The sequence below is a fragment of the Rhea americana genome, unplaced genomic scaffold (genome assembly GCF_003343005.1).
Source record: "Rhea americana isolate MKP2758 unplaced genomic scaffold, rheAme1 scaffold_51, whole genome shotgun sequence".
In the NCBI taxonomy this organism is placed as follows: domain Eukaryota; kingdom Metazoa; phylum Chordata; class Aves; order Rheiformes; family Rheidae; genus Rhea; species Rhea americana.
Window position 1 is genome coordinate 4419595 of NW_028186657.1, and position 14656 is coordinate 4434250.

At 40.4% G+C, this 14656-nt stretch overlaps 1 protein-coding gene across 1 annotated transcript; it reads left to right on the top strand.

Annotated features, from left to right (window-relative positions):
• On the top strand, window positions 1-10873 carry LSM11 (LSM11, U7 small nuclear RNA associated; the record flags this gene model as incomplete). Its single annotated transcript, XM_085317962.1, has 3 exons — window positions 1-159; window positions 921-1004; window positions 2614-10873. Coding segments are annotated over 3 exons (648 nt in total), but the record flags the coding sequence as incomplete, so codon positions are not given.
• Between the last annotated feature and the right edge of the window lie 3783 nt (window positions 10874-14656).

A 14656-nucleotide genomic window follows, 5' to 3' on the forward strand; every position in this document is an offset into this window, starting at 1 on the left:
CATTCTCTTTCTGTTTTAGTTCACGAAGGCAGCCCACTGGGGGAGCTTCATCGCTGTGTCCGAGATGGTGTGAAAATCAATGTCCATATCCGCACTTTCAAAGGGCTTCGTGGAGTMTGCACAGGGTTTTTGGTTGCATTTGACAAGTTCTGGAATATGGTAATTATTGCTCCAGCCCTTGATTTACACAGGAATTTGCAACAGGTTTAAGCAWATCACATTTTGAGAAAATGAGTGTGATATTGTGGCCCATAAAGCTAATTTGTCCTTTCACTGAGCACTGGGTTTCAGAGTTAAATAGTGCCTRATGTAGAACTGGAATGTCCTAGCAATGCTTAACCATCTTAGAGGAGATTTTARGTGAGGGTAAGGGGGAAATTTGAAGAGTTCCTGATAGTTTCAAGGTTTTGGGTTAGAACCCAGCAAGGTAGAATATGAAGAATATCAGAAGCTTCTAAAGCTTTCTCTGCAAAATCCAAACTTCTCGTAGCRGTAGCCAGTTTTCTTTCACTAACAAGTCACTTGCATGTCAGAGATAAAAGCAGAGGATTGTCTCTTTTCCACTCTTTTCTATCTTACAAAGATTTTACAGACAAAGGATGGAKAAAGTAGCTATTAAAGCTTGTGAGCCTGGAGCTGTGAAAAACTTGGAAATAGATGGAAAAATAGAAGGATTTTGCAGGCATTGCTCAGAGATTTTGCAAGTAATGCAGAGTGGATGCTAAGCTTTGCAGCTCTGTTGCTTTTATACCTCATTATAATTTAGATGTTAAGAAGCCAGCTCCAAAGCACAGCTTGTTCCTGAGATGCACTGTCCCTGAGATAGAGCATAATTTACAATGCTGTGACACAAAGCTGGTCTGAAGGCCTTTTATGTCTTTTATTTTAATTTTGAACTTTTAATTTTTTTAATCTTCTAGGCCCTGACGGATGTGGATGAGACATACAGGAAACCAGTACTGGGCAAAGCTTTCTATGTTGAACCTCAGCTCACTCTAACCAGGGTAGGTAGCCATCTCCCATTTTAATTTTTGAAGTATCTAATTTTTCAGAGTAATAAAAGAGGAACATTGACTGGAAAGCTATATTTACATTTGAAATGTTTTACTTGCTTTTATTACAGAAGACTAAAACATGACTTGAACTGAAAAAAACAAAAAAATAGTGTTCTGGCCTTTCTGGAGGTACTTTGGCCATAGTTCAGTGTTATAAAAGTTCTGACTTTCAGGGTTCCTAATATCAGATCACAGTTGCTGCCACCACTTAGTACAATGTGCTGATCTTTTATAAAGTCACTTTGTGCTTTTTGATGCATTTGTTCTGTACTGTCTAGCTGGAACTGTTTTCGGTCTTCCCATAGCCAAGCGTAAATTCAGTATTTTGTGTCGTAGCTAATTTGGCACAAATGATTTTTTTTTTTTTTGTGCCCATGAGTGAGCCGGTTCGAATTTGTTCCGAGAGGTGATTTGGCAGTGCATGAATCTGAACCACAGTGTTTGTCTCTAACCAATGACACAGTGTGTCTTAAGTACTGTGAAGACCAAGCTTTTGATGCTCCAAAGCAAGATACTCTCTAGGACCAGCTGCATAAACCAATGTTTACAAAGTCAAAAACTGAAGACACGATAGAAGAWCTTTTGAACAATAAAATGATAAAAAAAATTGACAGGGTTGTGCCTTTTGAATGATACAGCTTTGGGCCTTTTGAAAATCAGAGAAGCATCATAAAAGCATTTACAATTTCATTGTTAGGAACTGGATTTTAAATTCATACCACTTTAATCTGTTTTCTAATGGAGCCTACCATCTCCTTTTTTAAAGATTAATTAAAAACAATCATTTGTCATTGTTTCTTTAGCCCTCTCTCACAGGACTGGCTTTCCATCCTGTTGCTGGGAAGAGACAGGCTCACTCAGAATCCTTTCCATGTGTCAGTATTTCATAAAAAAAAAAAAACTTGCCTACTGACAGAATAAAAGCGGTTTCTTTTCCAGTATCAGCACCATGTACTCTTAGATTAATGAGTTCACATAATGCTTTGGATCTGCTGTTCTATTTTTTTTTCTACTGTTTTTGGTCAGCTCACCTTCCAGAATATCCTCAARGCCTCCCTTAGTTTGTTTTAGGGAGCACAAATGACCTATTATTTTCTCAGTATGCACTCCTTGATGACGGAGGCTCCTTTTCACAAGGATTTGCCTCCTGCCTAAGGAGTAAAGGAGAGAACTCTCTCTAGTACTATCTGATAACATTATAAGAAAGTTGTGGAAAGAAAACTAATGAAGCAATTTGGTAAATTTCTGTTGTTCCTGCCGTAAGTTAAATGCTACTAGACATCTATATTGCTCCCCACATTATATTCCGTAGTGATCTCACAAAAGATACCTGTGCATGTGCAAGAGATCCATTCACCTTACATCACGATCTGACTTTGGCAAATAGTAATATTTATTGCAAGTGTAATAAATTTTGCTCTTGCTAGTGCACAACTCACTAATTCTGTATTGTGACCTCTGATTCAGGATTATATATTCAACCACCATGTTGAAGTGCAGAACAAGAGGCTTCGCTTGTTTTATGAGTGTGGTCATATACACAAATGTTCCTTTACAGCTGTTTGACAGACTCAGACTGCAGGAGTCTTCAGTAAAGAAGGGAGCTGACTCAAAGACTGTCTCAGAGGAGCTAGTCTTGACAGATGACTCTCAGACGCTTGGATGGAAAGCGGGATCAGCACGAGGGAGAACAGAAGATGAGCACGAGAGGCAAAAACGCTTGAGCAGAGCTGGAGAAAAGAAGATGCCAGGTGACAGTTTGCATCTGGCTATCAGAGGTGAAGCTGATGTGGGTAGCGGGGCTGTCCACACAGAGAGTGCCAGTGCTGGTGGCACCCAGGCAAGAAGCCAGTCACGGAGAAAGAAGAGGCCCAAGGTGGATTATCAGCAGGTGTTCACGCGCCACATAAACCAGATTTTTATTCGAGGAGAGAATGTCTTGCTTGTCCATTTAGCGCACTGATTTGGCTGAGCCTTCTTCAGTGTATTTATTTGATAGCATGAATTGCCGCTGTAGCTCTCATTGCTATTTAGCATTCTTGTTAAATATCATGGTAGTCTGACTGTTTTCCCATTGCCATAACAAGGTAGGGGAGATGGTTTGAACTGGGGCATCCTGAGCTTGTTGCCAAAGCAGCCTTCTTCGGTCTTTGTTGGGGGTGGTTCTCAGGACAAGTTCCGCAACACACTTGTTTCTGTGAGATGAGGGAGATGAGCACAGATCCCAGCACTCTCGGAAAGAAACCTAAGTGAAGAGAGCTGGAAGAGAGTTTTGCTGTAGTTGGTTAGAGGAGCTAATTGTGGCATGTATTTAAGGAGCATAAATTTAGACCTTCACCAGAAGTGAGTCAATAATGCTGTATATTTCACATGTTCCGAGTAATCTCAAGAGAAGATTACTGATGAAACCAACAGTTTATGTACTGTTGTTACARGGATGTGTTTTTTTCCAGACATAATTCCAGTAGTAATTTTGAAATAGTATATAAAAAAAGTGGGATGATGTACTTCTGATGGCTATTAGCCTCTTCTTCATAGTTAGCTTTGTAATGCTCTGCATGATAGAAAACTTTTTAATAGAAAATTGCTTTTTTTCTCTGAATGATGGCAAGATTTTAATTTTTCAGTGACAAAGCTTATGCTCCTATTTGGTGTGCTTTTGCCCTGTATCACCAGCAAGCAGCTAATGTAGCTGGTCCAGGGACCTCCATGTTTGGACTTTATCTGTGAACGCTGTGGAGGCATATTGAAATTTGTATTTTTGTCTTTCATCCATTTACTACTTGGTGTAATAGTGAAGTGTGCAAAGAGGTARGTTTTCTCAGATATGAGTGTTTGTGCTAAGCACAGTTGTATTGTATCTAAGCGCCTTTCAACTTCCCTCTGTTGAAACTAGAGGTGCTGCCTCTCCAGTGGTTCTCACGGAGCAGAAATCTTTGTGAGTCTTTCCTATCTGTGTAAATGATGTGTCTTCTAATTCCAGTTGAACTGAGCTTTGGAGGTGTGCCTGAGGTTATTTAGAAGTATAAAAGTTTTAAGTCAAGCCTAGCTCATTAGTGATTTTATTTTAACAGTATTCTTAAGGTACTGTAGATCAGGCCAGGCTTCTGCAGGTACAAACTGCTTTCCAAGAGCTACATACCAAGTTTGAGGGTAAATAAAGCTGTTAATATCTAGTCTGACCTCTTGGACATCAAATAACACTAGATTTCACCCTTCTGTTCTTATATTCATCTCAGTTATCTTAAGCTTTGCATTAGCTCCTGTGTTTAAAATGAAGTTAGGAATTGCTAGGGCAATGGTTAGAACTGGCAATGGGTAAAACAACTTTTTAGATGCTTTGTAAGATGTCACGTACTGCATAACGATGCCATAAGTCCTCAAACTGAATGACTGGACTCTTCAATGACATGTATTTCTGTTGTTGCAAATGCAGCACGCTGTTTGCTTGTCATTAGGAGTATGTCTGATGCTTGGGTGAATTACAGAAATCATTTAGCACAAGTTTCTGGACACACAAAGCAGATGTATGCCTCTGGGGGAGCCTGAAACTTTTATGTCAGCATTTCATATGGCTAGGGGCCTGGTGACTGATCAGCTTAGCCACTGAGCTGCAAACCCAAGTTCACCATGGGACAGAAGTGCCTAAATAAAAAGTAATTTTGAGACAGTTCCATCAAGAGTAGAATAAATATAAATGTCTATAATTTCTTACTATGTACAGCTTCACTGCTGTAATCACTTCCTACTCTGAAATACAACTAGGCACCGAAAAGTCTCTTCCCTTGGAGGCTCTTGCTTCCTCTCCCTTGGGCTGTTCCTATGGGTATTTGTGTAGTCCACTGTTTTTCCCTCCCTTCCCCCCTCCCGTTACTTCCCCTCCTTCAGTACTTTGTCTCCTCAGGACACTCCTTTCTAAAATCTGGTTTAGGAAGGTTGTTGTTTTATTTATCCTTAATTCTCTTGGCCTTCTGAACCTTGCTTGGTTGGCTTTCTGTGCGGTYATCAGCTGACCAGGACTCTCATAAATTACTAGAAACTTAGGAAGCTAGAAACAAGGGACTTATTTCTCCTCTTGACTTACCAGCTTTTACTGCAAAGGAGCATTTTTTATCATGTTTTTGGTTGTGGGTTTTTTTTTTCCCTCTGCTTTCTGATGCTTTGTTTTTGTTTCGGTTGCTGGGATGACCATCTCTGTCTCTTCTGTTAGTGTATGCCAAAGGCTACTGCTTTTGACACCTCCCCTTTCTTTCACACTTGACCAAAGGGTGTCATATTATCACTTAGGCCCATCATACCGTGACATCGAAGTGAGTTCTTGCGTTTCTTGACCTCATGTTCTTAATTCTCTTTCTGTCTTACCATTTTATACTGCCTTGGGCATTAAATAAGACGTGTTCTTGCAGCTACACTGCCTGGTTTCCTTCTCAGTTGACACTTCACAAAGTTTTCAGATGCTACTAGAAATCTCAGTGTTTCCTTCCATCAGAACATTTTTTTCTCTGCTCTTCCCAACATGAAGTCTTGCATGTGTATGTTGTTTCACATCTACAAGTTTTTTTCTTAAGTTTCATGAAAATTGCTGGTGCTTAGACTTGCATTTGTGCCTTGATTTTTATATCACCACTGATCCGCTCTTCCAAAATGGTTACATTAGCAAATCCAGTTCAGAACTGTACAGTTTGTCTACTCTTTCCTGCTCTACCTCATTATTAAACTACTACTCCTCTTTTCTCATTGTTTTCTCATCTGCCTGTGGAGTTGATTAAAATTCTGTCTTCCATTTTAGACTTAAGGTTTTATTTGGTGGTCCTTCCTTTGTTTCCTAGTTTCCTATCTACCTCTCTCATTATTTCCAAACTGCTTCCTAAATACAGCCCATTCTACAACTTCGGATCTTTGGACATGTCTTCCTATTCCCTGCTTTTTCTGACGTATCATTTTAAAGCCCATTTTCAAAATGCTATTTTATGATATTTGTCTCTTTGAAGCATAGTATTTGATTGTGACTAAGCAAGTGAGCTTGTATGTATTTTGTCACTTGCATGTTTAATCCTTCAGATAAAGTTCCTCTTTAAATAAAAGTGAATGTGATATTCTGGAATGAAGTCTTCTACCTCACTTAAGTATTCGTGTAAACCTGTGGGAAAAAAAAAAAAACTTGGAAACATTTTTTTTTCCTGGTTATTTCTTTCATTGATTTTCCTTTTCCAATCTCAGCATAAAATCCAAGTTCTTTGTTCAAAAAGCTGTTTGCTGCTGCCATTCCTTTATTGCAGCAGTGTCATARGCAAGATGATGGGAGCATAGATATCTGAAGTTATTGCATTAAAGAATAAACAGCAGAGGTAGTCTTAAGAAACAAAGAACTGTGTAAAAGTAAAAAAGCTTTGGGCTAACTATAAAGAACTTCCTGGAAAGGATTGATAAACTGGTTGCATTCTGTTCAGTATTTCTGGGACAYGTTTCAGCCTGATGGACAGCAGTGATTCCTAAAGAATGTTTCTTGTGATGTACCAAGTTATTGCAAGGAACAAAATCTTCTGAACTACCTCTAAAGAAGGGTTGTGAAAATTTGAKAATTTTTAAGACTCGTTTTTAAAATATCGGACACCTGCAGAAATGACTTAATGACATACTCTTGAAGTGTGATGTCAGGTATTTCTTACTGTGTCATCAGTTATCTTTTCATTGCCAACACAGTTCAGTGGGGAGCAAAATCTCATGATTACTTTAAGAATGTCTGTTTTCTTTGTATGGTGATACAATTCTGTAGACCYTTCTAATATAGTCTGAATGAGATGTTCATGGGACCATGGCGTAAAATCCGTCTGTGCTGTGGGAAAGTAGGGAAAAAAATTTGAGTGGTGATGGGCAGAGAATTGCTATGATAGCTTTACGTTATGGATAGCATGAATAGGATTATTTCTTGGGAAATCCTTTTGCACAGGTGCTTCATTTTTATCAAACACTTCTTAAATAGGCCTGTGGTAGTAGAATAAATAAGGCCAAAGGAAWATAAACAGCTTGTAGAAAATGAGATTGTTGTTCTTTCTCTCAACTGGCTAGTCCAGCTTTTGGTTATTGCCTGAAAGTTTTCACTGATCCAGAGACAGGTACTTAGCATCTCCTCACCAGGCTGTTACTGAAATAGTCCGTGAGTACTGTTTTCCATCTGTTTCTTGTCTTTCAGTTCTTGGATTCATTGTTCCTGATGCAGCTTTCCCTTCTGTAGCATTTGGAAGCAGGGGCAGGTTTCTCAGCAGGAGTAGGCTTGACTGCCAACTTTTTTTTCCTCCCTAACRAATGTTACCTAGTTTACCTAGTTCAGTTTTACATCCTGATAGCTGTAGGCAATTGTTAAAATTCATACGTTTCTTTGCAAGAATAGTTGGCAGACTTTTGAAATTAAGTATTTGGTCACAAGAACTATTTATCTCGGGTCTGTTGGAGTAAACTGATTTTTCACTTTTTTCCGTCCTATAGCTCTGGATTTTCCTAGTTTGCTGTTGTAAGCATTCATTTGCACCTAGCAGAAGAAGTCTCCAGGAAAAAAAAATGCAAAGACAGAAGGTGTCTAATTTTTGTTGAGTATGACATTCTGTCCAACATGCTGCACACACTATTATCCTTTCTGTTGTYCTCCTGGAATAAGAAATTTCTGTGTAGACTTTAGAACCCAGACTTAAGGCCCTAAATTGTTGTGACAGACCTACATGAGCCAGGTGGAAACACTGATAATACCCAGAGTCTTGAAATGCAGTAGGATAGCAAACTGTGAAAACACTAAGTTTCTGAAGATGTATATCTCCAGATAAACTTTCTGTCTTTGATTAAACGGATCAGAATTATAATCACCAGCTTAAACTGAAAGCTCTGCAACTGGTTAAAATTGCAAGGCACAGTGCTATGCCCTTTAAGAGGCGATGCAGTGATCCCTGCAAGCCAGGGAAGTTTTTTTCTGAGAAGCTGTTGAGTAATATGTTGGTGTCTGCTTCAAAGCATGACTGCAAAGTACTGTGAATTAATACAAAGACTTTTTTTTCTTCTGCTTGTGTTGCAAAGTGTAAAATGTCAATGCTACAATGCATCTAGTGCAGCCCRGAACTGCTTCCGTTCATGCTTTTGCTTCTTGGGATTGGCCTCAATATCTGAAGCTTATACTATAGCAATCCTAGGACTACCTTTGTTAAACATGATGATAAGCTATTACTTACTAGAAATGGTATTGAAAATTGAAAGGATTACAGAATTTGTGGAATTATGTGATACTGCCTGATATAGTGACTAAGGTCATATTGTTGTAATTAAGATATTACAAACAAAAAATCTATATTTATTCTCAAAAGATTATTATCAAGATGCACAAGTGGAAATGTATGAAGCCACCGTAGGAAGAAGAGAGGCTAAAGAAATACTTTCTGCCTTCCAGTGAAGGGGAAGATTTGAGGTAATCTGTCTATTCTGAGATAGTCATTTCAAAGCTATTTCTCCCATACTTGATGGCAAGTGGGCCTAAACAGGCGATGGACCAAGGTCAGTTGTGCACATACAGAAAAACAGAGCTCAAGGAGACAGGTCAGTTTGCAGATTTGAGTGTAAACAATCTAACTTTACAATGAGGGTTTCTAGCAAGAAGCACCTGGAGTTTACAGTCTTCAGGTGTCTACAGYACTAGCTCCATGCAGTTTTCTTGGTATTAACGTCACAAATAACAAAATGGCAAATTCAAGGACTCGTGAAGTGCTGTCCCATTGAGCTTATTTTTTAATTTACCAAAAATATTAATACCCTGGTAGGGTATACTTGGACCAAAAGATAAAAATGCACTTAAGTTTTCATTCAGAAACTGTAGCTCAGACTTTTTCCAGCAGTGCCTGTATCTCACTGTCAGATAAACATTATAACTTTTTAAAAAACTACAGCACTCCTCATGTAGCCAGTAACGTGCGTTTCGTATCTAAAAAGGTTCTTTTAAAAGCCACTGTCATTCGAAGGAAAAAACCTTTTCTTCTGTCCTGCCTCTGGAGCCACCATGGAATCAGCAAGAGCTGGGTATAGCCTAAAACTGACTTGGAAAGGACAAACGCTTGCCAAAAATTCACAACTCTTTCTGTCATGCTTTGCCGATGTGTCAGGAGGAAAAAAGCATCCWTGGTCACATGGCAGAAGTGATGTGAGGAAGCAGCTTACTGTTCAAAAGCAGCTCTTGYTGCCACCCTTATTGGCCATTAGCAGCCTGGGCAGAACGGTGAAGCCGCTCGTGAGGAGGTTTTGCTATACRCTTTGGTGTAATTTGGCCAGCGTTGGGCTGTTGTGCCACACAGATGGCGCAGGGAGGATGGAGAGAGACAGATCTGGWATATGTTATTTTGTGAGCATTTCACAGCACACGAGGTGTGCCCGCAGAGTCACTGCCAGGCTCCGTCCCTAGTAACTGGTGTGTTTGATCCTGCCTCTCCTGTTTTGCAGAGGAAACCCGGTGGGAGAAAAAACGAGTAAGCAAATTTCCTCTTCTGAGGCAGTGATGGTAGGAGGCTTGGTTATCCTTGTTCCTTTCCTGGAGAAACAGGAACTGCAGGAGAAAGGACTGCTTTAGTGGAGGACTGTCAGAGCTGGCTTGTCTCATGATGTTTACAAGTCCTGTTAGATGTCACTAAGTGCTCATGCTCTCAGTTGACAGAAATGAAGGCCTGTCAGGGAAGGAAGATGGCTTCTGATGTTCCTGGATAACTCTTTCATTAGCTGCTAGCTTCATAGTGTACATTGGGTGACTTAGCTGAAGAAAATTAGTACACCTGAGACTTTCAGTCAGTCTTGTATTCGTTTAGAATGAAAAGTGGTTTGATCAGCTTATGTAAAAAYATATCCATCCTTTTTTCCTCTCAGAAGATCAGTGCTCTCCCTCAGGAAAGAAATGAAAGCTGTTCCCACTCCTTTAGCGATTGCTTCTGATTTCCACTGCTTCAGAGCAAAGTGCAGCTGTATCATTGTATCTTCTGCTTGACAGATCATTCTGAGATGAGAAAATGAGAGAAGTGTTCACTTTCTTTAGGACTAAAATGGGCATTATGAGGGGAGTAGTTGTGTTGACCTCTTTTCAGGTGGTGCATGCATCCAGTATAGCTGTATGGATTGGGACTCGTTAACTGATCAGTAATTTGTAAAACTTCCTAGATGAAACACCCAAGAACAGCATGGCCTACCAGACCAGCAGGGTATTGGAGTCAGGTGCTGACAAATTCTGACCTCCCGACTGCCACTTGCTCACTGTATGGCCCTTGGAAGTCACCTTCCCTCTCTCTCCCTGAGGCTCCACAGCTGTAACGCATCTGAGAGCAATCGTTGCCTGTTGTGCAAGGGTTTCTAGGGAGCAGTGAGTGCTGTAAAAACGCTACGTGTTGTTATCAAAAGTATAATACGTCAGGTAATGCAGATACATAGATCATCTGCCCTCTTCAGGCACTTGACTGTTAGCCTTATGTCTCGACACACTAAAATGTGCAGAATATCAGGTACAATGACACACTTGAGTCTTGAAATTACTTGTGTCTTCAAGGTCAGATTTGGTAACTTCAATATCTGTTTCACAGCTGCAATACCATGTTTTGGACAAATGGTGGTAAATGGGAGTGTAACTCATTTGTAATTCCTTTGTCTTCCTAAATATTTTGTTTATTAGGAAGCTGATGCTGCTATGAACACACTGAATAATATGAAATTTGCAATATTCTGCTTTCTAGATATAAATATTTATATTTAACAGTGCTAAAACTGCAATGCAATAAATACATCCATGTAACAGATTGTTTCAAAGCATGTTTTTTTTGTGCTCTGTCAACATGTTTGTTTTGTCAGTGTTGAAGTTTCTGTTGTGGTTTGGGCAGATGCTTGGATGCGGAGACTGCAGGATTTGAATGCTGGCATTGCTATCTAGTCAATGATTTGGGGCAAACTGCTCATCTGTGTTCAAAGGTTTGTTAATGTACAAAATAAGAGTATTATACATGTCTGATAATGTTTGTTGCATTTGAATTGGAGATGCTAACTATATGGATGCTAATTATGTTTGTTTTTTGAAAACAAAATCTGCAATGTAAAGCTGTGAGTGGCAGTGTGAAGATGCCTGTAATGAGAAGGATCAGACAGAGAATTCACAGAAGAGGTCTACAACCCATTGACTTTCATTTGCATTTTAAAGTGTTRTTTTACACTAGGAGTCTGCCCTTTCTTCCACGTGCCTGATTTTTGCCTGATGTCTTACAAGATGATTTACAGTCAATGTGGCAGCAGACTCTTGCTTTTTTCAGGCTGCAGTTCTGTCCATTTAATTTACAAGTGCAAAGGACATGAATTGTTCTTTGATACTCATGCAAGTGCTTAAGGATAAGCATGCACTCAAATACTTTCCCAAATTGGAGCCAAAGCAGTTGATTAAACTGTAATGGCTATGTTCTCAGGCTGTTGGAGAGACAAGTTCTGTACTGCCAAAAAAACTTACTGAGCTTTCTTCATTGTTTTTCTACCCATAAGTTTAAAAAGTGTATACGTTTTCTAGTGTGAAAAAGCCTGTTAAAACATGATACCACTGGAACTGGAAACTTCAGTCTTCTGTGATAACGTAGCAGATTGAAGCATATATGTACTTTCTCTGGTATAGTGGGTGAGGTCAGATTGACAGGTTAAGTCCTGAGGTGGTTGTGAAGAGCTCACCCAGCCTTTTCCACCTGCTCCACTGTAAGTGCAATAATTTCTAAAGTTGCTCCAGCTGTTTTGTAGAGCAGAGGTATTTGCTTTAGTAGTGTCATTTGTAGTGTGGGGTTTTCTGCATGCAAATGACATATAGCCGATAGCATTTAAGTAGACATTTTTGTCTACTATTTTTGTCATATCCAATGAGACTACTTGCTCAAATTAATCAAAAATGATAGAGTGGTAAGAAACTGTCACGAATTCCAGTCCTGATTTTAGCTAGTAGCCTGGAGTTCTGTAAACCATATACCTCCTGTTTATGATGTTGTTTGTCCTGTTTTGGGAAAAGAGATGATGTTTTTAAAAAGAAAAACTTTGGGGAGGGTACATCCTTCTTAGCTATAAGAAGTTAGCTCTTCCCTGGTGATACCGAGGCAACATTTTCCTGATGCTATTCTTGTAGTGAGTGATATTTTATGCCAAGCAAATAGCCTGTTTCCCACAGTTCCTTATGCTCCTTGGAGAGCTCTCTCATCTTGGCATCTATGAATCTCTCTCTCATCTTTTATAACACGGGACTATCTTTAGGTTTGATTTTGTTCTCCACAGCCCCTTATGGTCTGTAAGTTCTTAAACAGTCCGTGTGATGAAGAGTATGTCAAAAAACAAAGTTTTAATAATACAGATAAGTATGTTGCTGATTCATGTGCTACATTTATGGATCAATCCGAGTGACACTCATAGCCTGTTTGGAATCTGAATAAGTATTTGAATATTTTAATATTTAAAATACAGGTATTGTTGGTTTTCTGAATTAAAGGACAATGAATATGAACTGAAGAGTTGCTAAGACACCAGCTAGGTTGGATTTTCTGATAATACCAGTCTACCTCAGTTCTGSTGATGGAGATGTAGTTTTTGTGAAGATTCACCAGGAAAGCAGCATCTCGCAAGATGAGTTTCCTTCATAGCAGCTGGGCTGGAGGCTCCGGCTTTCAACAGAAGAAGGTAATTCTTTGGAGGCTGCTGGCAGCTTTGAGGAGTTAACTCCACTTTGCTAGTGCCTTGGCCGCTTTCAGCTTCCTCCCCTTCCCCCTTTGCAATATGTGGCAAATGTAAAAGTAAATGTTTAATACAACTTCSTGAATCACCTTAAAAATTATTTTGTGTGCTAGTCATCCCCATTAGTCTCTCTGACTAGCTGRGGGGTTTGCAGTTAAGATTGCATTTAATTTGCTAGCCTCTGTTTCACTGTTTGCTGGTTCTGCCATTGCTTCCCTTCCATCTGCTTTTTTGTGTCATTACAAAAAGTAGCTGCTTCTGGGATGACTCTGTCCTTTAGGTCACTCGCTCAGTGCAGCTCTGCAGCACTGCTGCCTGATGCTTAAACGAAATTTGGATGCAGAAGTAAGTCTAGGCCTGGATACGTTGTTTCCCAAGCACYTTACCACCTTACACTGCACAAAAAGCTCACAGGTCTAGCTGTAGAACCAACCCTTTTGGATATTGCTGTTTGTGCAGATCCTCTTTTTAAGGGTGGTTTGGGAGAGAGAACAGTTCAGATTCTGATTGTAGTTCAAATCCAGATTGTATTTGTAAAGAATGATCTGTGCTAATTTACCAGCAGCTTTTATGGCACAATTTTGATGGTCTGGATTCTTCTGGGACGTGTCCAAACCCTATAGATCTTTCCCTGCCACTGGCAATCTGAGTAGGCCAAAATGGGAGCACAGAGCCCCAGCACTCACCCTGGGAAACCCATCCTGAGGAGGGGATAGACGGGCACATCAAGGGACTTCATAAGTGCACTCCTGGTGCTGTATGTTGTACCTGTCTTGTAGGAAAGGACTGGAGAAAYTTTCAGATGCTCTGAATTTGGTCTCCTCCATGGGCACTAAATCCCTGATTGTTCAGACAAGCCCCGTATGTTACCGCTCTTGATTGCTCTYTATTGGGGAGTTCATTGGCCAGACCTTCCCTTTGAGCAGAGGAAACTCAGTGATGGCAAAGTGTCTCACCGACCCTGCCAAGCCCTGTGACAGCTCTAAGGAGCAGCAAATCTGTTGTTTCCCCCRAGAAAAGGGAGTGTTAAATAAATTCAAGGTGATTGTAGAGAAAAGGCTGAAGGAAGCCTTGCTTCCACATGAAGAGRACATACTTCTGCTGCACTTTCATTGCCGTTTAGAGGACAGTGGCAGTGTATTTAATTTCAATTGCAAAATACCTGCTTGCTTTCCTTTTCCCTATTCCAACCAAGGGAAAAACTTGAAATGTTACTGTGATCCTGTTCAAATATTCCCCCCTTACACGCTCTGCTCACTTTCCACGAGGTGGCAGTAAGTTGAAGGGAAATTCGTGTGTGCTTYGCGGCTGGGGAACGAGTTCTCCAGCGACCAGCAATCAGTGCTGTACACTTGCAGCCAGCGCCTGGCAGAAAGGCACAGGCAGCACCACTAGCCCCGCTGCAACGCTGCTCTCTCCTATTAGTGTGGAATTTGTGCAACCTGCCCAACTCAAGAGTGCAGGCAAATCATGGTGTGGTCTCACCACCTTCYCCTTTCCCTGACTGCTGTGGTTGGATCAGTATGGATGGAGTAACCAATCCAGGTGTCCTCCAGATCCTGCCTGCGGCTCTGGGAGCAGGGAGGCAGTGATATCAGAGCAGTCAGAAATCCTGAATGTTTCTATGGGGTATGTGCAGGCCCAATAAGCAGCTCAGGCCCAAGAGTTTGAGTGTGTGTCAGACACAACACACTGTATGTTATTTGTACGGCAGACCCCCCAAAACGCCGCTTTCCAGCTCAATTGGATAGATCAAGTTCCCCTGCAAAAATAGTTCTGAATGGCTGAAGTAATTGTGAAAGAGCCTCTTCCTTTGGGTCAGGGGATTATGAACAGAGCTGGCAGGA